The sequence below is a fragment of the Eschrichtius robustus genome, chromosome 2, assembly GCF_028021215.1.
Source record: "Eschrichtius robustus isolate mEscRob2 chromosome 2, mEscRob2.pri, whole genome shotgun sequence".
NCBI classification, from domain to species: domain Eukaryota; kingdom Metazoa; phylum Chordata; class Mammalia; order Artiodactyla; family Eschrichtiidae; genus Eschrichtius; species Eschrichtius robustus.
Window position 1 is genome coordinate 94,302,124 of NC_090825.1, and position 25,880 is coordinate 94,328,003.

The window sequence follows — 25,880 nt, forward strand, 5'->3', positions numbered from 1 at the left end:
ATATGTAAAATGTATTCTGAGACTACCTATTTAAAATATGTAGGTGTATTTTTGGAAGAAATTACCTTAGGGTAGTGGAATTATGGGTGCTTTATAACATTTTTCCTTTAGTGTTTTTTTCTAAATTTCTTATTAATATATTTTTTAATCTGGTATAAGAAATGTTTATTTGACATATCTTCTATGAGCCTGTAACTGAAGACATTATTATGTTTATTCTACGTCCTTTATACAAAGGATCCATATGATAAATTCCTCATTTATCAACAGATTCAGTTAGAAGGACTAGTTTCTTCAAAATCCTTCCACACTTACTTTTATTTAAAAAAAAAAAACAAAAAATAAAACAAAAAGCTATAAGAACCATATCACCCAGTAAGCTTACCTTAGATGCAAGAAACTAAAAGCTGTATTTGTGTACAACAAAAAGGAACACGTTAGAAAGTAATGTATAAGAAACCTTTACTTTTCTGTATCTTGTCGCTGTTCAATTCTGTTTTTAAATTCCCTTGTCCTGTTCTTTTATTTCTAAACTGCCTCAAATCATTTTAAAAAGTTAAGGAGAACAAGTACAATAAATAAAATGGGCATTCCTGATTAAGGATGTTTTATATTAATTCTCTCACTTTGCACCAATAATTGTATAATCAGAATTCAGTTTCCAAAATTTGGAGGCCATCTACTTTGAATATTAACTTTGAAATAAGAAAAGGTTTTGACTACTACTCATAGTAAATTTCTGAGTCATTTGACCTAAATGTATCAAATTACAATTAAAGATACTCTAATATAAAAGTTATAAGAAATGAGTTTCTATATTTATTATGTATATGATGCCTTTCCTATAAGATGGGAACTAATTAAAGTTAGGAACTAAGATTTTTTTAATATGAAAAGTTGAGTCAAATTAAGTTAAATTGTGTTTTCATTTACAAAAGTTTGGAAATTTTAAAATTAACTCTTTTGACCAAATATATTAGTCTAGCAATTTTAAAACATTTTAAATACCACTAAGAGAAATCATAGTATTCTAAAGCCAGCTTATTTCAGATGATGTTTCAAAACAGAAGATTTTCATATTTTGAGGCAAACAAAGCAGAAAAGAAAACTGCATCAGCCAAGAAGATGTGAAAGACACAAGATTTTATAAATGTGTGGAGTCCAGAAAGGCTGAAAGGAGATTTGGAATAGCTAAAGGAAACCAAAAAGATTAAATATCAATAATACAAATAATAGGGTATATATGAGATGAGAGACATATTTTTAAAATAAATATTCTCTATATAAAACAAAGCATGCTTCAAACAAATACAAAATATTTGGTACACAAAAATGTAGTAACTGACAAATTACCAATTTGTTAAACTTAGAAAAAGTACCAACTTATTTCATAACTCAAAAAAAAAAAAAAACTTTACATTTTTGTTACTCAAGCTAATTTAGCTCCAAGTTATAAATCTTACAATTTTGGTTTAAAAATGTTACTCTATGATTGCCTCTATTTTGCTATGCCATGACAAAAACAAAGTATCTTTCAAATGTTCTAAGTATTTAAATGAAATACTGTTTCTAACATAGACTTATTCAAGGAACTTTTACATCAATAATAGGCCAACTTACACATTAATTACCCTCTTAGTATAAACAGGAAATACTAATGACAATGCCTCATGGAACTTACTACCTGCCAATTCACATGCAACACAATAATCAATCTGACTAGGCTAGTAATATTTCAAGAACACAGTTAGTCACTCTCTCCTGTAACGGAATATGCTAACGTTCTCATCAACTGAATGCCAATTTCATAATCCCATATTCTTCTCTAAACTCCTTGTCTCCAGGTTGGAATAGCCCTAAGGAGAAGAAGAAAAGAGCAATTACAAATATATAGGATATTTTTTTAAAGTCCTGATTAAATGTTAACTTTAAAAAAGTATATAGATTTGTTTTATCAACTTTTTATTATAAAATACAATATACATACATAAACTGCATAAAATATATACAATTTATATGCAGTTTATTAAATTATTATAGAGTGAACACCCATTCTAACTCCTTTTTACCTATGTGGGATATGTAGAAGTGGCCCAGAGCCTGTTGGTCCTATCTTTTTGGTCCGTTCTTCCCAACCTTTGGTAGGTTTGTAGAGTCTAGAGGGATCTCTACTAATGTTGTTTTCAACCTGTAATCAGAAGTAAAATGAGTGCCAGTTAATTTATATGAACTATTAAGTTTGTACTTGTAAGATACTTAGTTTTAAGGAAAGAAAGCAGCTTTAAGGAAAATACTTGATATTCACTAGACAGAAATAAAACCGTTTCAGTAAACTTATAATTGTGCTCATATAGCTAAAATAAAATTTGGATTATATCAATCTATTAATAAAGTGTTAATTTAGGTTTTTTTTCTAGTTCAATTATTTTATTCTACTTCCACTGTTGTTGTATTTTTTTCTATTTCTATCATGAGGGAAATGTAATGCAGCAAAGTATGATAGTGATATAGCCAGACAATAAATTTAAGATAAATAAACACCAGTAAGTCCTTTGTTTTATCCATGAGAGTCACCAGTATCTTTATCACCAATGAAATTAAACAATGCTCATAGCTGCTATAGGTCTAAAATATAGGCTCACATAGGAAGAATGAAGAAAAGAATGAAGAGTAGGAAGAGAGAAGGAATTTAGGGTAAAAGAAAATGAGGTGCTTATAATGTGAAATGGTAGAATTCAAACAACACCTGCTTAAGTTGTACCAAGTTATTTTTTGTAATATGTAAATAAATAAGTATGAAATAAAGGAGATGGATAAAAAGAAAATGGATTTTATGTTTGTATCCTTACAAATCAATGAATTAGGATAATAACAATGAAAATAAATTAACCTCAGTACTGAGTACCTTTTCTTTTAATTTTGCCAGTTTTCTTTGTTTTTCTGCCTTTTCATCTTCCTTTGATTGTCTATCTAGAATTTTCAATTCAAGTTTATGTAAATCCTAAAAGACATATACCAACAAAAAAGATAACATTAAGAAATTAAAATTAGTTAGAATTTGTTTCAAAGTTTATTAAAGTAAACTTTAATAAAGTTTAAAGTAAAATTAAATTACCTTAAATAGCAATACTCCTTTAATATCAACTTTATCCAAAAAAAGCTAAGAGCTTTATTTTCTGAATATAAATATAATACATCACATCCTTTCTGAATCACCTTCTTTTAGGTGTTTCTTGTTTTATTTTATGGCTCAGTCTAAAACTTCCTTTCTTTTAATGGGTGAGTTAGCCTATTTTCACTTATCAATACAGATATGTCTGGTTTTAGACCTCTCATATATTTTCTGTATAACAGGTTTTCTTTTTTTTCTAAGCCTTTAATTATGTGACCTGCTTGCCTTTCTGGGGAGTGGATCTTTTGTTATTTAGGGAGATTTTTATATATGAACCAAAAGAAATCCCACTAGTAATGTGTTTTTTTCTATTATTTTTCTTTGTATTTCCCTTATTTTTTGCTTTGTGAGGGTTGTTCCTATGTATTCTGATGCATATAACAATTCATAACACTTACCTCTCATTTGTACTCTTTTTCATTTTAAAGTACCCTTCCTTGTCTTTTTTAATACATTTGGACTGAATTCCACCCTGTCTGATTATAAGATTGCAACTTCTTTCTTTGATTAGGATTTTTCTTATATACATTTGTTTAAAATCACCTATAATCCTCCCTCTCAGTCATAACCTTGATTCCTTTAAGTATATGTTGAGTATCTATAATGTGCTAGACCCTAGGGTAAAGGATGAACAAAAAGGGCAAAACCTCTGCCTTCAAGGAGCTTACATTATGGTAGGGAGATGGACAGTGAACTAGTAAGCAAATCACCTATGGGGAAAAGCCAGCCAGTTTGGCAGAGAAAACAAGACATTCATGGCCTGGCCTGTCGCTACCTTTCCAGACTTGTCTCCTGCTGGTTCCCATCTCCCAGATGATGCCCTAAAAATACTGAAGTGTTTACAGTTTCCCCCACAAACTACTCTGTTACACTCCTCCAAGCTGCCCATTCATGTTCACTCTACTAAGAAAGATCTCCCCTTTCCTTCCTCTTTCTTCTCTTCCAAGACTCAACTCAAGTATCACCTTCTGTCTCACACTCACAGTTATGGTAAGCTTTCCTCCTTGCACATCCACCTCCGAAAGTTCTCTGTCCACACCTCAGTCACCACACTGTTTACCATATACTGAAGTCCTCTATTTGCACACCAGTCTTTCCCAGTAGACTATAATGTACTAGAAAGCAGGGAGCGTGGCCCACTCATTTTGGTGTACTAATGCTAGGTCCAGGCCAGATATATAAGAAGGACTCAATTAATTTTTGCTGAACTGAACCTGGAAGTAATACCTCCATGTGTATCACTGAAAAATTATTTAGGAAATGTATTTACTCACTCTTTCTTGAAACCTGGAAATTTCATCAGCAGCGGTTTTTCTTTTTTCTACCTTTTCTGTCTTTTCCCTAATCTCCTTTTCAAGTCTCAAAAATTCTTCCTGTTCTTTCTTCTGCTGGGTATAAGTTTCTAGCAGCAATTTTAGTTTACATTGGCGTTGACGTTCTTTCTGCTGCTTTTTCTCCTTCTCTTCCTCTTCTTTTAACTGGGAAGCATATTTCATTGACATTTCTACACTTTTCTGTTTTTTCCAAGCTTCAACTGCCAATTTCTGCTTCTTTCTTTGTTCTTCTTTTTGCTTTTGATTATCTTCCTGTTTATTATGAAAAAGCATTGGTATGTTCTCTGCTTTTTCCTTTAACTTGAAAATTTCCTCCTTTTTTTGCTGCTTTTTGGTTTTCCAATTCTGAATAGACTAAATGGTTAAAACATAGTAAGAAAAAATATTTTTAATAGCCAAAAGCATTTTATTTTTTATTTTATTTTTTTATTTGGCCACACTGCGCAGCATACGGTATCTTAGTTCCCCAACCAGTGATCGAACCTGGGCCCCGGCAGTGAAAGAGCTGAGTCCTAACCACTGGACTGCCAGAAAATTCCCGCCAAAAACATTTTAAAATACAACCTCAAATCCATCTTTCTTTCTACAATAGTGATGCAGGATGCTAGTTGCTTAGGTTTTAAAAGTGTTTTTTTAAACCAACGCAGGTTTTTTCTACTTCTGTTTGTAAAAAATTTAATGTTATCTTTTAAAACACTGAATAATGGCTATTCCATCAGCCTTTCTCTTCCTCTTTTAATCCCCAGGTGCACAAGGACAACACCTCATGAAGTATCCTCCTCCCCTTTACCTCCTTCATTTGTGTTCAGGGGAAACATCCCTTTCCTCTGATCATTTCACTTCTGCTTCCAAATCCTCTTTCTAGGATTAGAATCCTTTCTGAGTGACCTATCTCTGGTCAAATATCAGAAGAGGAATTAAAAGTGGGGTAGTTGAGAGTTATGTGCTCTGAAGCCAGGTATCTGGGACCAAATCCTGGTTTTGCCATTTACTAGGTGTAACCTTGGACGAGTCACTAAATGTCTCTGTCCTCATTTTGTTCATCTGTAAGTGGTAGGCAGCACTTCTCAAATAGGGTTGTTGTGAAGTTTAAATGAGTAAATGCCTGGCACATAGTGCTTCATAAGTGTAAAAAAAAAAAAAAAGTAAAAGGTAAAATAGCTTCAGATCTTTATATATGGTATGTAAAGATTATTTAAAATTCTAGCAGCCTTCTCTATGCCATAAAGGAAACATCCACTGAATTACTTTCCCCTCAAGTTGGGAAATCATTTCCTCATCTTTCCTTATGGTATATCATTCATTTTCATTAAATAAATCCTTATGCTATGTGTACTATATGCAAGACAATGTGACGGGAACCATAGATGATTAAAACAATACCAAATGCCATCTAGTATAGTGCTACTCAAAGTACTGGTCCACAACAATATCAGGAATTCATGCCAGAATGTAAATCAGTGTACTGCTTCCTCAATGAGAAAGTTTTCTATGAAAAAGCAGTCACCTGAACTAAATAGTGTGCTTACTGGGTAGCTGATTCTCATGCAATCATGATAACTCATTGAAGACCAGAATAGTTTGCAAACTAACATCCAGTCCATGCACCACGTTTGAGCAGCATTGCTCGAGGTGAGATACGTACATAAATACTAGAATACAGAATGTGCCATCGCACATCACACAAGACGTATAAACAAGTACTAGTGAAATTCTGAGCGGACTATTTATGTTTGAGTGGGCAGAAAGGAAGCAGCATCTGATCTGGGCAGATTTGGGTAGGTTGATAGTGGAAGGGGGAAGAAAGAAGGAGGTTCCAAAAAGTGAGAACAAGATAAGCAAGGGTAGTTGGGCCAGAAAGTTCATGGAATGTCTGAAAATAAGTGTGTTCATTTAGGCAAAACACAGGATATATTAAAGGAAGTGGGAGATAAAAATGGTAAATTTCCTACTCAACATTTTAAACTCAACAGATTTGAAACTGCATTCCTGATGCTGTACCCCCAAACTTCCCTCTTCTCTTCCACCATGTCCTACTTCAGTAAATGACACCTCCACCTTCACACCCCCTCTTACCTCACCCCTACATCCAATCAATCATCAGATATCAGGAAACAGAGTGGCTGGGAATAAGAAGAGAAAGCTGGAATCCAGGTGGTTTACCTTCATTACAAGAAGCAGTGTGTCTGTTCCTTTTCCCTAGAGAGGTGGTTCTCAAACTTTAGCTTGTTAACAGAATAACCTAGAGTACTTGTTTAAACACAGATTTTGGGGCCCCGCCCCCAGAGCTGAGATTAGGTCTGGGGTTGGGGCCTGCTAAATTCTAACAAGTTCCCAGGTGATGCTGACTTCGCTGGTCCACAGACCACTCTGCTGGCCTGTGGACCTCAAGTTTTCAGTATCCTGGAGAAAAAAAATCCCAAATAATTCTTAATTGCTTGTTATTTTGAGTTTTTAAAAATGACTTATGTTTCAAAGTTTTTCTTAAAGTTTCAAGTCTCAACCTTACGAACATTCAACTTATTTTGGACAGAAACAACTGCAACAACAAATGCCAGCTATTTCTTCTAAAACTTTAGACTACACGTGGAATCAAATATTTCTTTAACGCTCCTTAGGTATGTTGTTTGTTGAATTGTCATACCTTTCTTGTTAAACCAATCGAGTTAAAGTTTATCTAGCTGAGGTCTACAAAAAAGTGACTCAGACTTAGACTATCTAAACCCATGGTTCTTGACCAGGGGCAATTTTTACCCTCCAGGGGACATCTGGTAATGTCTGGAAATATTTTTGATAATCACAATTCAGGGGGTGCTACCAGCATCTAATGGGTGGAGGTCAAGGATGCTGCTAGCCATCCTACAATGCACAGGACAGCCCCCAGAGCAAAGAATTATCCAGCCCAAATGGTCAACAATGCCAATGTTGAGAAATCCTGATCCAAACCAGAGCCAGAATAATATTTTTGTGAAAATGGAACTTTTTAGGTATTTGCTGCAATTAAGAGTTACCCCTTTACTCTGGAGTTGCCAAAATTTTGAGTCTTTTAAAATAAACAATGAGGCTGAAGTGCCAAAACTAAAAGAAACTTTTGAGTCAAAGAGTTTTCTTTCTACTGCCTCTTTATTTTCTGTTGAAAATAATGTGGCCTTTGCTGGTAAGATGACTTTTATCAAAAGCCCGGGTAAATCTGCATTTCCCACACTTCTAGTGGACACAGAGGGTGTTGCCCACTGTCAGACGTTTTCTGACCCACTGTATTATTTACTGGAGTAGATATGCTGGATGTTGAGGATGTCCAACTATAGTTCCACTAAAATGACTTCACTTCTCAATGCCTCAGTTTCACCCTCTATAAGATGGCGGGAAAAACTGTAACATACCTCATGGGGTTGTTGTAAAGTTAATAATACATGTTAAAGAGTTTAGCACAGTCCTAGAACACAAAAATATACAACAAATAATAGCTATTATAATTGTTATTACCTCTTTTTTCCTTTCTTCTAGGGCCAGAAATTTTTGATACCATTTCTCATGCTGTCGAACTTCATCCTGTGTTCTTCCAGGAAGGTGTTCAAGAACTTCTCCCATAAATGCTGGCTTCCCTTTATGCTTGTTTCTCACCTTTACAAAGTTCTGGTGATCATAATCATCCCAGCCCCCTTGTCGCCCTCCTGCTTGCTGAAGGAATTTTTCAAACTCTACCACTTCTTCTGGAAGAGTACTTGGTGTTACTTTGTCCACAGGAACTTTGCTCGACATTGCTCTGAAAGTTTTCTCTGTTTCTGAATTATCCAAAGCCCATGTGTCAATTTTTCTTGATATGGCACACAACTCATTATTAGTTGTTTTCTCTTCTTTAATAAGCTCTTCATAGCTAAAATTTTAAAAATAAAGTTTGAAAAATAAGATACAAACCAATCCATATTAACCCTTCATTTTTCTTCAAATTTTATTATTCCCAACTCTTTTGATGTCATCTTCTCCACCTTACATTATTAACGTTTATAAATCTAAGCCTTAAAAGAGTTTCCTCAGAGAAAAAACAATCTTTCAAATTCTTATTTGAGATTTTATAGTGTCCAAATATAAATGAAAATTCACTTCAAACATGAAAAGCAGTCTAAAACCTAAAGCAAAAGAAGTTTTATATTGCCTTTGTGTAAGACTAGTATTAAATACATAACAATAAAATAGTTTACATACAACAACCTAGTAAAGGGTTATTGAAAAAAAGGTAAATAATTGTATATTAAAATGTATTTAAAACATACATCAACCTCCGCTCTTCCTTAAAAGTGTTAATTGCATTTTCAATTTCTTCCATCATTTCTCTGAGCTTTTCAACAACTGTAAAAAAAAAAAGGAAAAATTATGTTATGTCATATTTTATTATGACTAAGAACTAAAAATTAGTTAGAAAATTAGAATGTTCCCTTAATTTAAAAACATTTCTTAGCCTAAAGGATAAGAAAAAAATGTGCTTTTAATGTGTACAGTAATCAAGGCAATATGGTACTGGCACAAAAACAGAAACATAGATCAATGGAACAAGATAGAAAGCCCAGAGATAAACCCACATACCTATGGTCAACTAATCTATGACAAAGGAGGCAAAGATATACAATGGAGAAAAGACAGTCTCTTCAATAAGTGGTGCTGGGAAAACTGGACAGCTACATGTAAAAGAATGAAATTAGAATATTCCCTAACACCATACACAAAAATAAACTCAAAATGGATTCGAGACCTAAATGTAAGACCGGACACTATAAAACTCTTAGAGGAAAGCATAGGAAGAACACTCTTTGACATCAATCACAGCAAGATCTTTTTTGATCCACCTCCTAGAGTAATGGAAATAAAAACAAAAATAAACAAATGGGACCTAATGAAACTTCAAAGCTTTTGCACAGCAAAGGAAACCATAAACAAGAAGAAAAGACAACCCTCAGAATGGGAGAGAATATTTGCAAACGAATCAACGGACAAAGGATTAATCTCCAAAATATATAAACAGCTCATGCAGCTCAATATTAAAGAAACAAACAACCCAATCCAAAAATGGGCAGAAGACCTAAATAGACATTTCTCCAAAGAAAACATACAGATGGCCAAGAAGCACATGAAAAGATGCTCAACATCACTAATTATTAGAGAAATGCAAATCAAAACTACAATGAGGTATCACCTCACACCAGTTAGAATGGGCATCATCAGAAAATCTACAAACAACAAATGCTGGAGAGGGTGTGGAGAAAAGGGAACCCTCTTGCACTGTTGGTGGGAATGTAAATTGATACAACCACTATGGAGAACAATATGGAGGTTCCTTAAAAAACTAAAAATAGAATTACCATATGATCCAGCAATCCCACTACTCGGCACATACCCAGAGAAAACCGTAATTCAAAACGACACATGCACCCCAATGTTCATTGCAGCACTATTTACAATAGCCATGTCATGGAAGCAACCTAAATGCCCATCGACAGACGAATGGATAAAGAAGATGTGGTACATATATACAATGGAATATTACTCAGCCATAAAAAGGAACGAAATTGGGTCATTTGTTGAGACATGGATGGATCTAGAGACTGTCATACAGAGTGAGGTAAGTCAGAAAGAGAAAAACAAATATCGTATATTAATGCATGTATGTGGAACCTAGAAAAATGGTACAGATGAACCGGTTTGCAGGGCAGAAGTTGAGACACAGATGTAGAGAACAAACGTATGGACACCAAGGGGGGAAAACCGCGGTGGGGTGGGGATGGTGGTGTGCTGAATTGGGAGATTGGGATTGACATGTATACAATGATGTGTATAAAATTGATGACTGATTAAAAAAAAAATTTTTTTTTAAATTTAAAAGAAAGAATTTTTATGATTGCAGTTTTTTGATTACAGATTTTTTCCTATGCACATATCTTAAATATTATGTTTTCCAAAAAAATGTTTTATACCACATATATTTTTTTGTGACATGCACTTTTTCTTTAACAAAATGTTGTAGTTAATTTTCCATATCAATATACATATGGCTACTTCATTCTTTTTATGGCTACATGGTATTTCATTGTCTAATGCTACCCTAATTCATTTAATTAATTCTCCAACTGATGAACCTTTAAATAGATGCAATGCTGTAGTAACTATCTTTGCATACATATTTTTGCATGCTCAAATAAATATTTTTATTTTATTTTTAATTTTTATTTTATATCAGAGTATAGTTGATTAACAATGTTGTGCTAGTTTCAGGTATACAGCAAGGTGATTCAGTTATACATATACATGTATCTATTCTTTCTCAAATTCTTTTCCCATTTAGGTTATTATAGAATATCGAGCAGAGTTCCCTGTGCTATACAGTAGGTCCTTGTTGGCTATCTATTTTAAACATAGCAGTGTGTACATGTCAATCCCAAACTCTCAGTCTATCCCTGCCCCCTCAAATAAATACTTTTAGGGGATAATTGATAACCTTAAATGCTAAATCAAAAAGGTATGCCCACTTTACAGTATGCTAAATACTGTCACATTGTCCTTCAAAGAGGCTCTATCTCTTTACAGTTCTTGGGAGTGCTCCTTCCCACGTAATTCTAGCCAGTTCAAAAATAAACAAAAATTTATTGTCATTGATTTAATTGATATTTTTATAATAATTAATAAGCCTGAGCACTTTTTCACATGTGTTTTATGTTTCTTTTGCTATAATATGCAACTTACAATCTTTGCCCATTTTTCTGTTGCTCTAATTTGTAGGCACTCTTTACACATTACGGATATTAGCTTTTTAAGTTACATATATACTGCTAATATTTTCCTAATTTGTATTTCAACTTTGCTTATGGGTTTGAGGTATTTTTTAATTTATTTATTTACTTTATTTTTGGCTGTGTTGGGTCTTCGTTTCTGTGCGAGGGCTTTCTCTAGTTGTGGCAAGCGGGGGCCACTCTTCATCGCGGTGCATGGGCCTCTCACTATTGCGGCCTCTCTTGTTGCGGAGCACAGGCTCCACTCGTGCAGGCTCAGTAGTTGTGGCTCACGGGCCCAGCTGCTCCGCGGCATGTGGAATCCTCCCAGATCAGGGCTCGAACCCGTGTCCCCTGCATTGGCAGGCAGATTCTCAACCACTGCGCCACCACGGAAGCCCCCAAGGTATTTTTTAATAGTCAATTATGTCCACTTTTTTCTTTATGGTTTCTGATCTTTGTCATTCTTATAAATTATAATATAATTACAAAAATATTAACCCATGTTCCTTTCTAATATTTTAATGGTTTCATGTATTAATTTAATAAATAATAATTATATTTACTATTTTTTATTGCTTACTATGTTATAAGCAGTGCATAAATGCTTTATGTGCATTGTCTCACTTCATTCCTGCAACAACTCTATGAGTTAGGTTGTATGATTATCTCCATTTTAGAGCTAAGTAAATGAAAGCTCAAAGAGATCAGGTAACTTGCCTAAAATCACTTAACTGATAGTTCAAGGATTTGACCCAACACGTGTCTGATTCTTAAGTCCATACAACTTGAGCACTTTACTGTATTGCTTTGATCTCTCAGGACTGAATGTTGGCTTAAGCAAGGAGATAAGGATACAATTTTGTTTTTCACAAATGACTAGAATTTGCCCCAATACTACTTAGCCATTCCCTTAGGTATTTGAAATGCCTCTGCAAGGCAATAATTTCAAAAAGCAAATGATGGGAAAACACTAGGCTAAGAATCAAGAAATCAGTCTTTTTTTCCTCTTCATCAGCTGACTCTGAATCTTTGCATACCACAGATTCTTCATCCTGTATGTGACACTATTATCTGTTCTGTTTACTTCATAATTTGTAAGGGTTTGATAGCATCTTAAAGATAAAAAAAATACATAAACACCAGATATTACAGTTTTCTGATGTATCCTTATTAATCCCTAACCAAAAAGTAGGGCTTAGCTCCTCCATTAATGCCAAATAGAAAAACTCGTACTAGAAAAGTATAAACTTTTCTAATGAACAAAAGAAAAAACTAATACAAGAAAAAATATAAAATCTAAATTTACTTACAGTCAGGTGTAGGCTTCACATCTTTTAACTGATGCTGAAGTTTCTTTACATTGTTGTGAATTTTGGCCAATTGTTGCTGGATTTTTACTCCTGTAAGGGGAAGTATGTACTTTAAAATAACTCTATGACAAATGTGGTTCAGGATTCTTCACACAAGACTGATCACCACCATTTAGTAAATGATAGTGAAGAACAATTAAATAATGAACAAAAGATGGTTATTTATAAGTGTCAATACAGCCTGAACAAACTCTTGCTCTAACTAAAGCATCTCTCAATTTCCTCTAATGTTTTAAAGCACAATAGGCTAAATCTTACTATAACCTGTGCCAAGGAAATGTCCTTGGAAATATTTTTTTAAACTCTAGAGACTGAGTTATTGGACACTCAAATACATGGATCAGTAGCATAGGTTTAGTCATGTTTTGTTCTTTAACAGTTTTTCTCTTTCTCTTTTAATTTGTTATAATTTATGGACATAGATTTTGACCTCAACTATTGTTGGAATATTAAAACTGTCTAACCAATATTAATTCTATGAATACTGACAAACTTCCTAGTGAGAATTAACTTCATCTAACCACATCCTCTAAGATGGGGCTGGTGATACCCACTGGTGTCACAGTCATGGCCTTGAGGAGATGTCTCAGGTGCCATTTACTGGTATGTATGCTACATGTTGCCAAGCTCAGCCAAAGGACCAGTCTGAAGTAAAGTGTTAGGCCCACAATAAGAGCCTGAAGAACAGAAGAGGGTCTCAAAGCCATTTTCAGATGTTCCGTATCAGCAGCAGGAAGACTGGATTCTTCTTTCGTATTTTCGTTCTGAAGTTGTAATCTTACTTTAATATTTACTTAAATTATTAAGCTAAAGTCAAATATTCACATTCATATACATATTCATATAATAATAATATTTTATCATCTTTGGGTATTTTACTTATGCACCCCCCTTATTTTTTTGCAACTTTTCCACAAATGAACATGAAGCACCAAAAGGCTCTGTTCAAAAGTCCTTAAAAGCAATTATTTTTTAAAAAGTTTACCTTTAGGCCTGAAGCCAGTGCTAATATTCAAAACAAACCTCAAATATGTGTATGTGACTTTGGCTTGTTCTATTTTTTATTAAAATTCAAGCGTTCCATAAAAGTAGAAACTTTATCCAATGTATTTTATAGAGTCTTACTGTTGAAACTTTAGGTCAAGAAACTTCCCTAGTAAAGTAATCAGGAAAGTGTTTTTTGTTGTTTTATTTTTGCCATAGTTTGATCAGCTACAGTGATACCGCTATAGGGCAAATGATCTTTTTATTTTTTTAATTTATCAATTTATTTATTTATTTTTTTGGCCGCGTTGGGTCTTCTTTGCTGTGCGCGGGCTTCGGTAGTTGTGGCTTGCGGTCTCTAGAGCACAGGCTCAGTAGTTGCGGCGCATGGGCTCAGTTGCTCTGCGGCATGCGGGATCTTCCCGGACCAGGGCTCAAACCCGTGTGTGTCCCCTGCATTGGCAGGCGGATTCTTTTTTTTTTTTTTTAATTTTTATTTTATTTATTTATTTATTTATTTATTTTTATGGCTGTGTTGGGTCTTCGTTTCTGTGCAAGGGCTTTCTCTAGTTGTGGCAAGCGGGGGCCACTCTTCATCGCGGTGCGCGGGCCTCTCACTATCGCGGCCTCTCTTGTTGCAGAGCACAGGCTCCAGACGCGCAGGCTCAGTAATTGTGGCTCACGGGCCCAGCTGCTCCGCGGCATGTGGGATCTTCCCAGACCAGGGCTCGAACCCGTGTCCCCTGCATTGGCAGGCAGATTCTCAACCACTGCGCCACCAGGGAAGCCCAGCAGGTGGATTCTTAACCACCACGCCACCAGGGAAGTCCGGGCAAATAATCTTTTATTAATTCATTTGGAACTGACATTCTGCACTGTAGGCAAACCATTCAAGTACAATATTACACAAATTCAGGCTAAAATTGTGGCATGATATGTGATGTAAGGAATATGTATTTAGTACTCCTGAGCTGTAATATGTGAAGGGGAAATTTCTACATCCTTATACTAACACAGTGCATTCATTTTTCTCCTAGATAAGATAAACACAAAGTGTGAATAAAGAAGAGGCAAAATTGTAGAAGGGAATAAAATGATAAAAATAAAGTTGCCTTAAAAGGGGGAAAATCAAATAACTTAAAATGCACAGAATGGAGACACTCTACTTAATGGCATGACTGAGAGACAGAAAGATCAGCCTTGCTGTTGTCTGTAAAAGAACTGAGGGACATTAAGAAATATTAAACAAGGGATGTTTAGATTCCTTTATGAATCAAAGAGGAGAAATGGAAATTTGGCATCTATGTTAGGTCTTATCATTCCAACACAAGAGGGAGAATGATTCTTGCCACTATCTCACAAAAGATGACTTTTTAAAATAGCGCAATCTTACATTCTGAAAGGAAAAACTTATTAAAATATTCTTTTAATTGACTATAAGGGAGTCCCATGAGCAGTATAATCTCTATATAATAAGTCTTAATATTTTATAAAGCTTAGTGGGTTGATAACCATTATTTTTCCTTTAATCAAAGCTAAGATGTTTTTATTATAACATAAGGACTTTGCAGCATATAAAATCTACTCTACAAGGAAACAAAGTATTCTTGTAGAATTCTTTTTTAGGCCAACATTTAGTACACTGTTAACAATGATTAATATTCACAACAAACGACAGAACATATTCACTGTACAACCTCTAAGGCACTTTCTTATATATTATTTCATCAGATGCACAGACAGCTCTACTATGGTAGAAATGGTAGGTTTTATATCACAGACACGTAAACTCCAGTTTAAGCAATTATGTGACTTGACCACTTCATACCACTAAGTACAGGTTCTGAATCTGTTGATGCTTACTTAGTCCGGGGCTCAGTCAGTAAGATCGTGGTGATGAGCTAAGATCAAACAGCCCAGGAATCAATTTCCTTTTACTTTAAAAAAATTTAATAGCATTAATTGATTTGACAACCAGAAAACAAAACCCTCTTTTTCCTATTAAAATTAAAGAAATATACACAGAAAACAATCCAGTCAGAATAACTAAATAGTGACCCGAAAAAATAAATACATATCCCTAAAAGATAAACTCATTACCAGCTAGAAAGTATCTTGAAAGAGAAAATAACACAGTCAATGAACAAAGACAAAGCACAGGGCAAAACTATAACTTTATATCTCAGGTTTTGTTCATCAAGAACTCAACTTACTGTCTGTTTTCCGGCTGTTAATCAATTTATTTTCCAATTCTTCCAGCATACTATGTTCAATTCTGAAGTCACTTTTTTGGTTGTAGAAATGATTGTGTTTATCTTTTTCTATGTTAATAACTCTTTAGGGAAAGAAACAAATAGTGTAAATATGATTTAAGTATATTTTTAATTGTTTAAAATATGAAGATACTTACAATCTGTACTTTATATTTGGATTAACTCATCTAAGGATTCAAAATATAATTACTTGGATCAATAAGGCTAAGGAGTCAAAATAGTAGTTAGAAACCTGTTAAGTTCAACTAAAATCAAGAGTAACTTGAATTGTTACTTAAGTTACAAAATGTTAATTTAAGAAAATTTAATCCTAGACTTGCTTTGAAAATACATAAACTTTTGGCTATTGATTCCAACTCAGTCTCACCATGGGCTGAAAACTGTCACCACTGCGGATGGCTGCTTTCAATAGGAGATACTGTTAACTTTGCAGCCAAGACATCTAACCTCTCCAGGCATGAACATCCTCACCACTAAAAAGTGAGTAAGAACAACTCACGACTAGCCAACAGGGCTGTGATTAATACTGTATGAGATGACATATGTGAGGGATCCTTATATAGTAAAATGCACTATGGAAATGCAAGTCATTAATATTAGTAAAACTAAAACTTCAAAAGGCAAACAATCTGGGAATTTTCATATATTTAAGGGATACTGTCTACATTTACTTCAAAGCTTCCTTCGTCTCATCCTTGCTCCTTGGCTTTAGTCCATCCACCTATTGGTAGGTGGGACTTTTAATGTGAGCTTGAACCCTGGGGTAAAACAAAACAATTACCATCAAGAAACTTTTTTTAGTTGGACAAAGAAATTTACTTCCTCAACACCTGTTTTCTTTCTCCCACAAGGTGGAAATTAATATGACTACTTCTCCACTAATCCTGAATTTAATGAGTGGTGGAGTATCTCTGGCCACTGACTTAATTTCATATAACCCGAGGGGCAACTATCTAAGGTAGAGTTTCCCAATCTTTTTCACTTGCCACACATAGAGAAAAATTTAATATTCATAAGGCATACTGGGGTAAACAGATGAGAATGTCACAGGCCCTACCTGGCTGCCCCAAAGGCTGAGGAGGTCATAACTTGCACGTATGTTGGGGAAGGAAGGAAGGGGTAGAACAGAGACGTCAAATAGATGTCAGTCTGCAGGTCAACTCTAACAGATTGAGGGTGGCTACTGGAGTCCTGCGCTGAGGACTCCAGCCCATCTAGTCTCTGGTTGGGGTGGGGGAAGTTACTGTGATCAAATAGAAATGTCTGTCATGGACACAGGATATGCGACGACAGTAAGTAAGTTATGTTTTGATATTCCTGGATTAGAAATATTAACCTATAAAGACATTCAAAACGTAATAATGGAGACAACTTGCCAAACATATGAAAAGGTGTTCAACCTCACTCATAGCATGAGAAATGAATATTAAAACTATACCATGGTAACACTGTATACCTATCAGACTAGAGAAAAAAATCACAACTTTAAATAATATATTCTGATCATAAAACTGTGATGAAATGGGTCCTCTCATATATTGTTGGTGAAATCATAAATTGCCTATGGAAGACAATTTAGCAATATTCATCACATTTGCAAATTCATATACCTTTGACCCAGCATTTCTACTTCTAGGAATTGTTCCTAAAGATACACTCACACATGTGCAAAATAATGTGAACCTTTGAAACTACAATTAATTCAGCATTATTTGTTATCACATAAGATTTGCTATAACCTAAATGTCTATCACTAAGGGGCAGGTTAAATAAATGATGGTACACTCTTACAGTGGAATACAATGCAGTAGTACCGTGTTCTATGTACTGATAAGGAAAGAACTCCAAAATACACTCTTTTTTAACAAAGGTTTTATATGAAAATGTTAGATATACCCAAAAGTAGAGAATGGTAAACTGACTCCCCTCAGATAGCTTCATATGATATATACCTCATATCACTCTGATTCACTCAACAATTTTACCTTTTTCCTCTCTTGGTTCAGCTACCTTTTCTTATCTTTTCTCTTCCTTTTTTGCTTAAGTATTCCAAAGTAAATCTACTACATTATGTAGTTTCACCCCAACATACTTCAGTGTGCATTTCTAGAGATTATGGATACTTGACGTCTATAATTATAATGCCATTATCATGCCTGACAAAATCAATAATTCCTTGGTATCTAGGATATATTCTTAAGTTAAAAAAACAAAACAAAACAAGATGCAGAACAGTGTATACAGTATGCTACCATTTATATAAAAAAGGAACCATCTGAATATGTCTTTTTATTTCCTTATAAGTACATAAAATATCTGTGGAAGGATACACAAGAAACTAAAAATACTGGCTATCTGAGGGGAAGGGAAGTGTTTGAAACAAAGACCTTCCACTGTGGACTCTTTGATATGAACTGATTTTTGAATTATGTGAATGTATAACCTATTCTGAAAATAAAACAATTATATTACAAATGGTGTTCTTTCCTTTGTATCCAATGAGAATTGTTGGATTCAATTTCAATGGATTTTTCTAATACTCTTTCAATGAGTTTTTCTAAAACCTTACAACAGATGAAGGAAGGTTAATCAGTTACAAAACCTACACATACCGATAGACAAGGTATCTATCTATACTGGCGTAATCTACTGGTTTGCTATATATATGGACATTAACCGCCTGGTGGATTACCCTATCTAGAGAGAAACATGACCAGAATTCTTAACCAATTCTATCTAAGGTAATGCATTTTGGAAATTTAAAAAAATTTGTATTTTATCAAATTCTGAGTATTAAAAATACAAGAATTATACAAATACAGTGAGAATTCAATCTCACAAGACTACAGTATGGTATAACTTTTCAAAATTCAAACAGTACACTTTTTATTGGTAGAATTTCTAAACAGACCCAACTGCCACTAATTCTGGTCCAGAGACTCTTTCTTACAAATGACTCCTTTTCTCTTGGTTCCTTAGCAAACTGATTTTGTATAAATTCAAAGCAGTGTTTTTACAAAGCCTCCAACTATAGGATAGGGTTGGGTGTTCTGAATACTAATTCTTTTATCTTTACTCATGATATTCATCATATCATATGGTGCTACTGATAATGTTAAACATTCAGTAACTATCACTGGTTATTTTAAAAATACATATACGCTAAAACTTAAAATAAATGCCAACTTCTCAATTATTCTAGTCATAATGTGCAGGATGGATCTGAAAGAGCAGAGACCAAGGAAGGGAAACCAATGAAAAGGCCAATAAAAAAAACTCAAGGGTACAGCACAGACTTTTCATTAAAATTATTCACTCACTCAGAAAGATTTACTAAGTGCTCACCTTGGTTAGTAAAAATGTATTTAATCTGTTACTTGATATATGTGATCTAAAGAAATAACTTTTGTTTTTGTTGATATACACTGTCTCAAAATGGTAAAAATAAATAAATAAAATTTAAATAACTCTACTTAAAATTAACTTTATACTAAATAGTTTATTATCATTTGTCTATTTCACACTTCTCACCTTTCTCTTGTTTTACATCTGAAAGACTAGTGACTAGAATTTCGTAACTTAGTGTGGGATTGAATAGGGTGGAGTAGAATTTTTATACTGTTCACCATAAAATAGCTAGTAATGTTATTTGAAGATAATGTTTTTATACTTACTGATTTTTAAATTTTTCTGCTGTACGTATGAATTCTGCTTTCTTAGTCCGACTAACTTTCTGCTTCCAGTTTTGAAGCTGAAAAGGACGAATTCCACCTGAAGTACCAAAACAGCCATCATTCTGAATAGAAAACAAAAATAAATTTATCCTCAATAATAGAAGTGGTAGGAGATGAAGGTGGAATTTTTTTCAGAGAAAAACCATCAATGATGGAGTTTCTCAGGGGATAATTTGGGGGCCAATCTTATTTAATTTTTAAAAATGCATTTTGTGGAAGAAGGAATATCTATCTTAAAATGCTAAATTAGTAAGTAAGATATGTAAAGTCTTCAGGGATTTTCAGAAAAAGATCTAATTCTTTCATTCAATCAGTCATTTACCAATATGTATTGAACACTTATGATGTGACAGGTGCTGCACTAGACACTAGGGAAACAATGATAGCCCATGATAATATGGCCCTTGACTTAAAGTCTAGTGAGGGGAACAGACTTAAAAAGAAAAGAGTAAATAAGCAATAAATTTAAAAAAAAAACAAACAACATGGTAAGTGCTATTAAGGAAATAAACAATGTTGAGATGAAGATAATGGGGCAAAGCGTCTTTTTTTTTTCAGTTAGAATGGCCACATAAGGTCTATTTGAGGGGATGATGTTTAAGGAAGAATGGAGCCAGCCATGCCAAAAACTATAGGGAAAGGTGTGCCAGGCAGAGGGACTAGCATGTGCAAAAGCCCTAGAGCAGGAAAAACCTTGGCTAGTTCAAGCAGAGAAAAGGCAACTGTGACACGAGATTAGTAAAGTGCAGAGTAAAGTAGGAGATGAGGATACAGAGGTAGGCAAGTGGCACATCACACCAGCATTTTAAGTCACTAGGGGAGTCTGGATTTTACTGAAGGGTTTAGAGTAGGAGAATGCCACAATACACTTAATTTTTAAAGGAAATCCTTCTGGCTATTTTTTTGAAGAATAAATTGATGGAAGGTGGAGGAGGAGGTGAGGCAAGACTGGAAGCAGGAGAATCAATGAGGCAGGTGACGCAGCGACACAGACAAGGAAGAATGGTGTTCAGGGCTACCAGGGTGATGGTGAAGATTAAAAGTAAGAAGACTAAATATATCTGGGAGGTATAACCAAGAGGAATTGCTGACAGCCTGGATGTGGGAGATAAAGAAAAAAGGAAACAAGCCTTTAAATTTCGAGAAGCAAGCAAGAATAAAGTAATGAATTTAGGGAATACTTCTAAAATTGAGATATAATCCACATACCATAAAATGTATACATAAAGTTTGCAATTCAGTGGTTTTTAGTATATTCACAAAGTCGTGCAACTATCAACACTATCTAGTACCAGAATATTTCCATCATACCAAAAAGAAACCCCATACTCATTAAGCAGTCACTCCCCATACCCCTAGGCAGCCATTAATCTATTTTCCAACTCTATGGATTTGCCTATTCTGGACAATTAATATAAACAGGATCATACAATATGCAATCTTTCTGTCTGGTTTCTTTCACTCAGTATAATTTTTTTTTAATTTATTTAATGTATTTATTTATTTTTGGCTGCGTTGGATTGTTGTTGTTGCGCGGGCTTTCTCTAGTTGCGGGGAGCGGGGGCTACTCTTTGTTGTGGTGCACGGGCTTCTCATTGCGGTGGCTTCTCTTGTTGCGGAGCACGGGCTCTAGGCGCGTGGGCTTCAGTAGTTGTGGCTCGCGGGGTCTACAGTGCAGGCTCAGTAGTTGCAGCGCACGGGCTTAGCTGCTCCGTGGCATGTGGGATCTTCCTGGACCAGGGATTGAACCCGTGTCCCCTGCATTGGCAGGCGGACTCTCAACCACTGAGCCACCAGGGAAGTCCCTAGTATAATGTTTTTTAAGATTCATCCACGTTGTACCATGAATCTGTACTTCATTCCTTTTTATGGCTAAGTCATATTCCATACGGATCTAGCATATTTTGTTTATCTACTCATCAGTTAATGGACAACGGGGTTACTTTCACTATTTGGTCAATACGAATAATGCTACTAAGAACATTTGTGTACAAGTTTAAGTATGAATATATGTTTTCAATTTTCTTGGGTATATACCTAGCAGTGGAATTTCTGGATCATAGGTAACTCTTTTTTACTTTCCCATTTAAAATTTTCGTGTTTTTTTTTTTTTTTAAGCTCTAAGCATTCTTATAAGTCCCTTATCAGATAAATGATCTGCAAATATTTTCACCAATTCTGAGTTGCCTTTTCACTTCCCTGATAATGTCTTTTGAAGCACAAAAGTTTTGAAAAAGTGCCAAACTGTTTTCCACACTGGCTGCACCATTTTACATTCCCACCAGCACTATATGGGGGTTCCAGTTTCTTCACATCCTCACCGACACTTGTTATTGTCTATCTTTTTTATTACAGTCATCCTAATAGATGTGAAATGGTATCTCACAGTGGTTTTTCATTAGTCCATAATGACTAATGATACTGAGCATCTTTCCATGTACTTATTGGCTATTTCTTTGGAGGAATATCTACTTATATCCTTCCCTATTTTTAAAATTGGGTTGTGTTTTTATTTTTGTGTTGTAAGAGTTATTTACATATTTTAGATATGTCCTTATCAAAATATGATTTGTAAATATTTTCTCCCATTCTCTGAGCTGTCTTTTCACCTTCTTGATAATGTCCTTTGAAGCACAGAGTTTTAAATTTTGATGAAGTCCAATTTATTTTATCTTCAGTTGCTTGTGCATTAGATGTCATATAGAAGACACCATTACCTAATTAAAGGTCATGAGGACTAACATCTAAGTTTTCTTCTAAGAGTTTTACAGTTTTCTCTCTCACATTTAGGTTTCTAATCCATTTTGAGTTAATTTTTATATGTGGTGTGTGGGAGAAGTCCAACTTCACTCTTTTGTATGTGAATACACCATCTGTTGAAAAGACCATTCTTTCCTTATTGAATTAGATTAGCACCCTTGTTGAAAATCAATTGCCCACAAATGTAAGGGTTTACTCTTAACTCTCACTGGTATGTCTATCCTTGTGCCAGTACCATACTGTTTGATTACTGTCGCTTCATAGTCAATTCTGAAATTAAGAAGTGGGAGTTCTCCAACTTTGTTCTTTTTCAAGATTGTTTTGACTATTTTGGGTCCCTTGAATTTCCCATATGAATTTTAGGATCAGATTGATAGTTTCTGCAAAAAAAAACAAAAAAAAGGCAGCTGAGATTCTGATAGGGATTGCATTGAATCTGTAAATCAATTTGGGGAGTACTACCATCTCACGAATATTAAGTCTTCATATTCATGAACACAAAACGTTTGTTTAGGTAGGTTTTCTTTAATTTCTCTCAATGATGTTTCTGAGTTTTCGAAACATATGTTTCAAAAACTTAAACGTGTTGCACTTCTTTTGCTAAATTCATTCCTATGTATTTTATTCTTCGTTATACTATGGAATATTAAATTTTTTTAATTGAAGTATAGTTGATTTACAGTATTGTGTTAGTTTAGATGTACAGCAAAATGATTCTTACATTTTTTTCACATTCTTTTCAATTATAGGTTATTACAAGATATTGAATATAATTCCCTGTGCTATACAGTAAATCTCTGTTGTTTATCCATTTTATATATAGTGGTACGTATCTATTAATTCCATACTCCTAATTTATCCCTGCTCCCCCTCTTTCCCCTTTGGTAACCATACTTTTTTTGTTGTTTTTGTTTTTTCTGTGAGTCTGTTTCTGTCTTGTAAAAATTCATCTGTATTATTTTTTAGATTCTGCATATAAGCGATATCATATACTATTTGTCTTTCTCTGTCTTACTTCACTCAGTATGATAATCTCTAGGTCCATCTGTGCTGCTGCAAATGGCAATATTTCATTCTTTTTTATTGCTGAGTAATACTCCAAAATGGCATTATTTTCTTAATTTCATTTTTGAATGGTCCATTACTACTGTATAGAAGTACAACTGATTTTTGTACATTGCTCTTGTTTCCTGCAAGTTCCTGCAAACAGCTGAACTTGTTTATTAGCTCTAATAGTTTTTTTGGAGGATTAGTTAGGATTTTTTATATACAAGATCATGTCATCTGCAAATAAGGATAGTTTTATTTCTTCTTTTCCAATCTGAATGCTTTTTGTTTTTCTTGCCTAGTTGCCTGGCTAGAATCTCCAGTGAATAAAGTGGTGAGAGTGGATATTCTTGTCTTATTCCTGATCTTATGGGGAAGTCTTCAATCTTTCGTCATTAAGTATTACGTTACAGGTTGGTGTTTCATAGATGCCTTTATCAGGCAGAGGAGTTTCCTTCTATCGCTAACTTGTCGAATATTTTTATCATGAAAGAGTGCTGGATTTTTTCAGTTGCTGTTTCTGCATCTATTGAGATGATCATATGGTTTTTGTCCTTTATTCTATTAATAAGTTCTATTATGTTGATTGATTTTCATATGCCTGGAATAAATCCCAACTAATCATGGTGTAAAATCCTCCCCTATGTTGTTAGGTTTGGCTTGATAGTGTTTTGTTGAGAATCTTTGCATTTGTATGCATAAGAGATACTGATCTGTTATTTTCTTTCTTGTGATGTCTAATTTTGGTATCAAGGTAACAGTGGCCTTATAGAATGAGTTGAGAAGTGTTCCCTTCTCTATTTTATGAAAGAAATTTGTTATGAACAAAAAAACCCTGACATTTATATTTACCTCTACATTTGTCTTTACTATTATATATTATAAATATATGTTTATATATACCTTTATTATAATATTACCTTATATTATCATACATTACCTTTATTATTATATACCTTTACATTATACTGACTTTTATATTTACCTCTATATTTACCTTTACCAGTACTCTTTATTGATATTATTCTTCATTTGGATTTGAATTATTACCTAGTATCTTTTTACTTTTGCTCGAAGGACTTCCTTTAGTATTCCTTGTAGGGCAGATATGCTGGCAATGAATCCTCTCAGTTTTTTAAAATCTGGGATTGTCTAAATTTCTCCATTTTTTTCACTAAAGATTTTTACATTTTACTTGAGAAATGTGTGTAGAGAATACAATTTTTAAAAATTTGTTCATTAGTTTATAAGTATAATATAATCTTGATCATATGGGGAAATTATGTTTAGCTGAGGAAAATATGCTCCAATTCTGAGAAATACTATACAGCTGACCCTTGAACAATACAGATTTGAAGCAGGTGCACTTATACACAGATTTTTTCCAATAAATATACTGGAAAAAATTTTGGAGATTTGTGACAATTTGAAAAAACAGACGAATCACACAGCCTAGAAATACCAAAAAAATTAAGAAAAAGTTAGGTATGTCATCAATGCATGAAATATATGTAGATACTAGTCTATCCTTACATAGGCATAAGGTGAGTGATAGTCATATAAAATTAATAACGTGTTAGTTTTCTTACTGTTTTATAACTTTGCTTTCAAAGAATTACATTACCGTACAGTATGCTTTTCTCTCTCTTAATTGGAGAAAGTGCCTAGCAGCCTATCATCACAGGTAAGTGGTTTTTGAAAAAAATGGAACAATGTTCCCAGTGTTACATTATGAATATGATGATAATATTGTATGCCATAAAAATTTTATAATGATTCATTCGTGTACAGGCTAGGCTATTGTGAAGCAAACATATCGACTATATTAGGCTACCATAAAGCAATCATATTGCTGCTTCTTCATTATCAGTGCATGGACCATTATATTTGTAAATAAATATGAATTTCTTCTTCACATTATGTTTTCATTTTTGATGTCTAGTGTTAGTAATATGTACAACATCTATAGTGTTTTGTATATGACAATACTGATGTAGATACTGACTGGCAATTCATCTTATAAACAAATCATGTAAACTTACAGTATCGATAAGTACAGTACAGTACTGTTAATGTATTTTTGCCTCCTTATGATTTTCTTAGTAACATTTTACTTTCTCTAGCCTAGTTAATTGTAACAATACAGTATAATGACTTACAAAATATGTGTTAATTGACCAAAAGATCAGCAGTAGGCTATTAGTAGTTAGGTTTTTGAGGAGTCAAAAGCTATATATAGATTTCTGACTATGCAGGGGTTGGTGCCTCTAACCCTCGTGTTGTTTAAGGGTCAAGTGCACTTACTTGTTCTAGTTATGTTAATTCCAGGGATGTGGACTTCTAGGAGAATTTACATGGGAGCCAATAGAGGACCTGTGCATATGTATTCAATTTTCCATAGTCTACCATTATCCATTATATTTTACTGCCATTATATTTTGG

The 25,880-nt window shown here is 34.0% G+C and overlaps 1 protein-coding gene across 1 annotated transcript in view; it reads right to left on the reverse strand.

Annotated features, from left to right (window-relative positions):
• Positions 1 to 1,476: 1,476 nt before the first annotated feature.
• Positions 1,477 to 25,880, reverse strand: part of CCDC112 (coiled-coil domain containing 112) — a 31,083-nt gene continuing 6,679 nt past the window's right edge. Inside the window, exons 2-10 of the mRNA XM_068534148.1 lie at positions 19,572 to 19,693; positions 15,838 to 15,959; positions 12,581 to 12,670; positions 8,781 to 8,856; positions 7,993 to 8,383; positions 4,447 to 4,860; positions 2,906 to 3,001; positions 2,070 to 2,188; positions 1,477 to 1,856 (exon numbers count right to left, since the gene is read on the reverse strand). Of these exons, the coding sequence (XP_068390249.1) occupies positions 1,826 to 1,856; positions 2,070 to 2,188; positions 2,906 to 3,001; positions 4,447 to 4,860; positions 7,993 to 8,383; positions 8,781 to 8,856; positions 12,581 to 12,670; positions 15,838 to 15,959; positions 19,572 to 19,693 (1,461 nt within the window). The 3' untranslated portion in view covers positions 1,477 to 1,825. The remainder of the gene's footprint in view (positions 1,857 to 2,069; positions 2,189 to 2,905; positions 3,002 to 4,446; positions 4,861 to 7,992; positions 8,384 to 8,780; positions 8,857 to 12,580; positions 12,671 to 15,837; positions 15,960 to 19,571; positions 19,694 to 25,880) is intronic.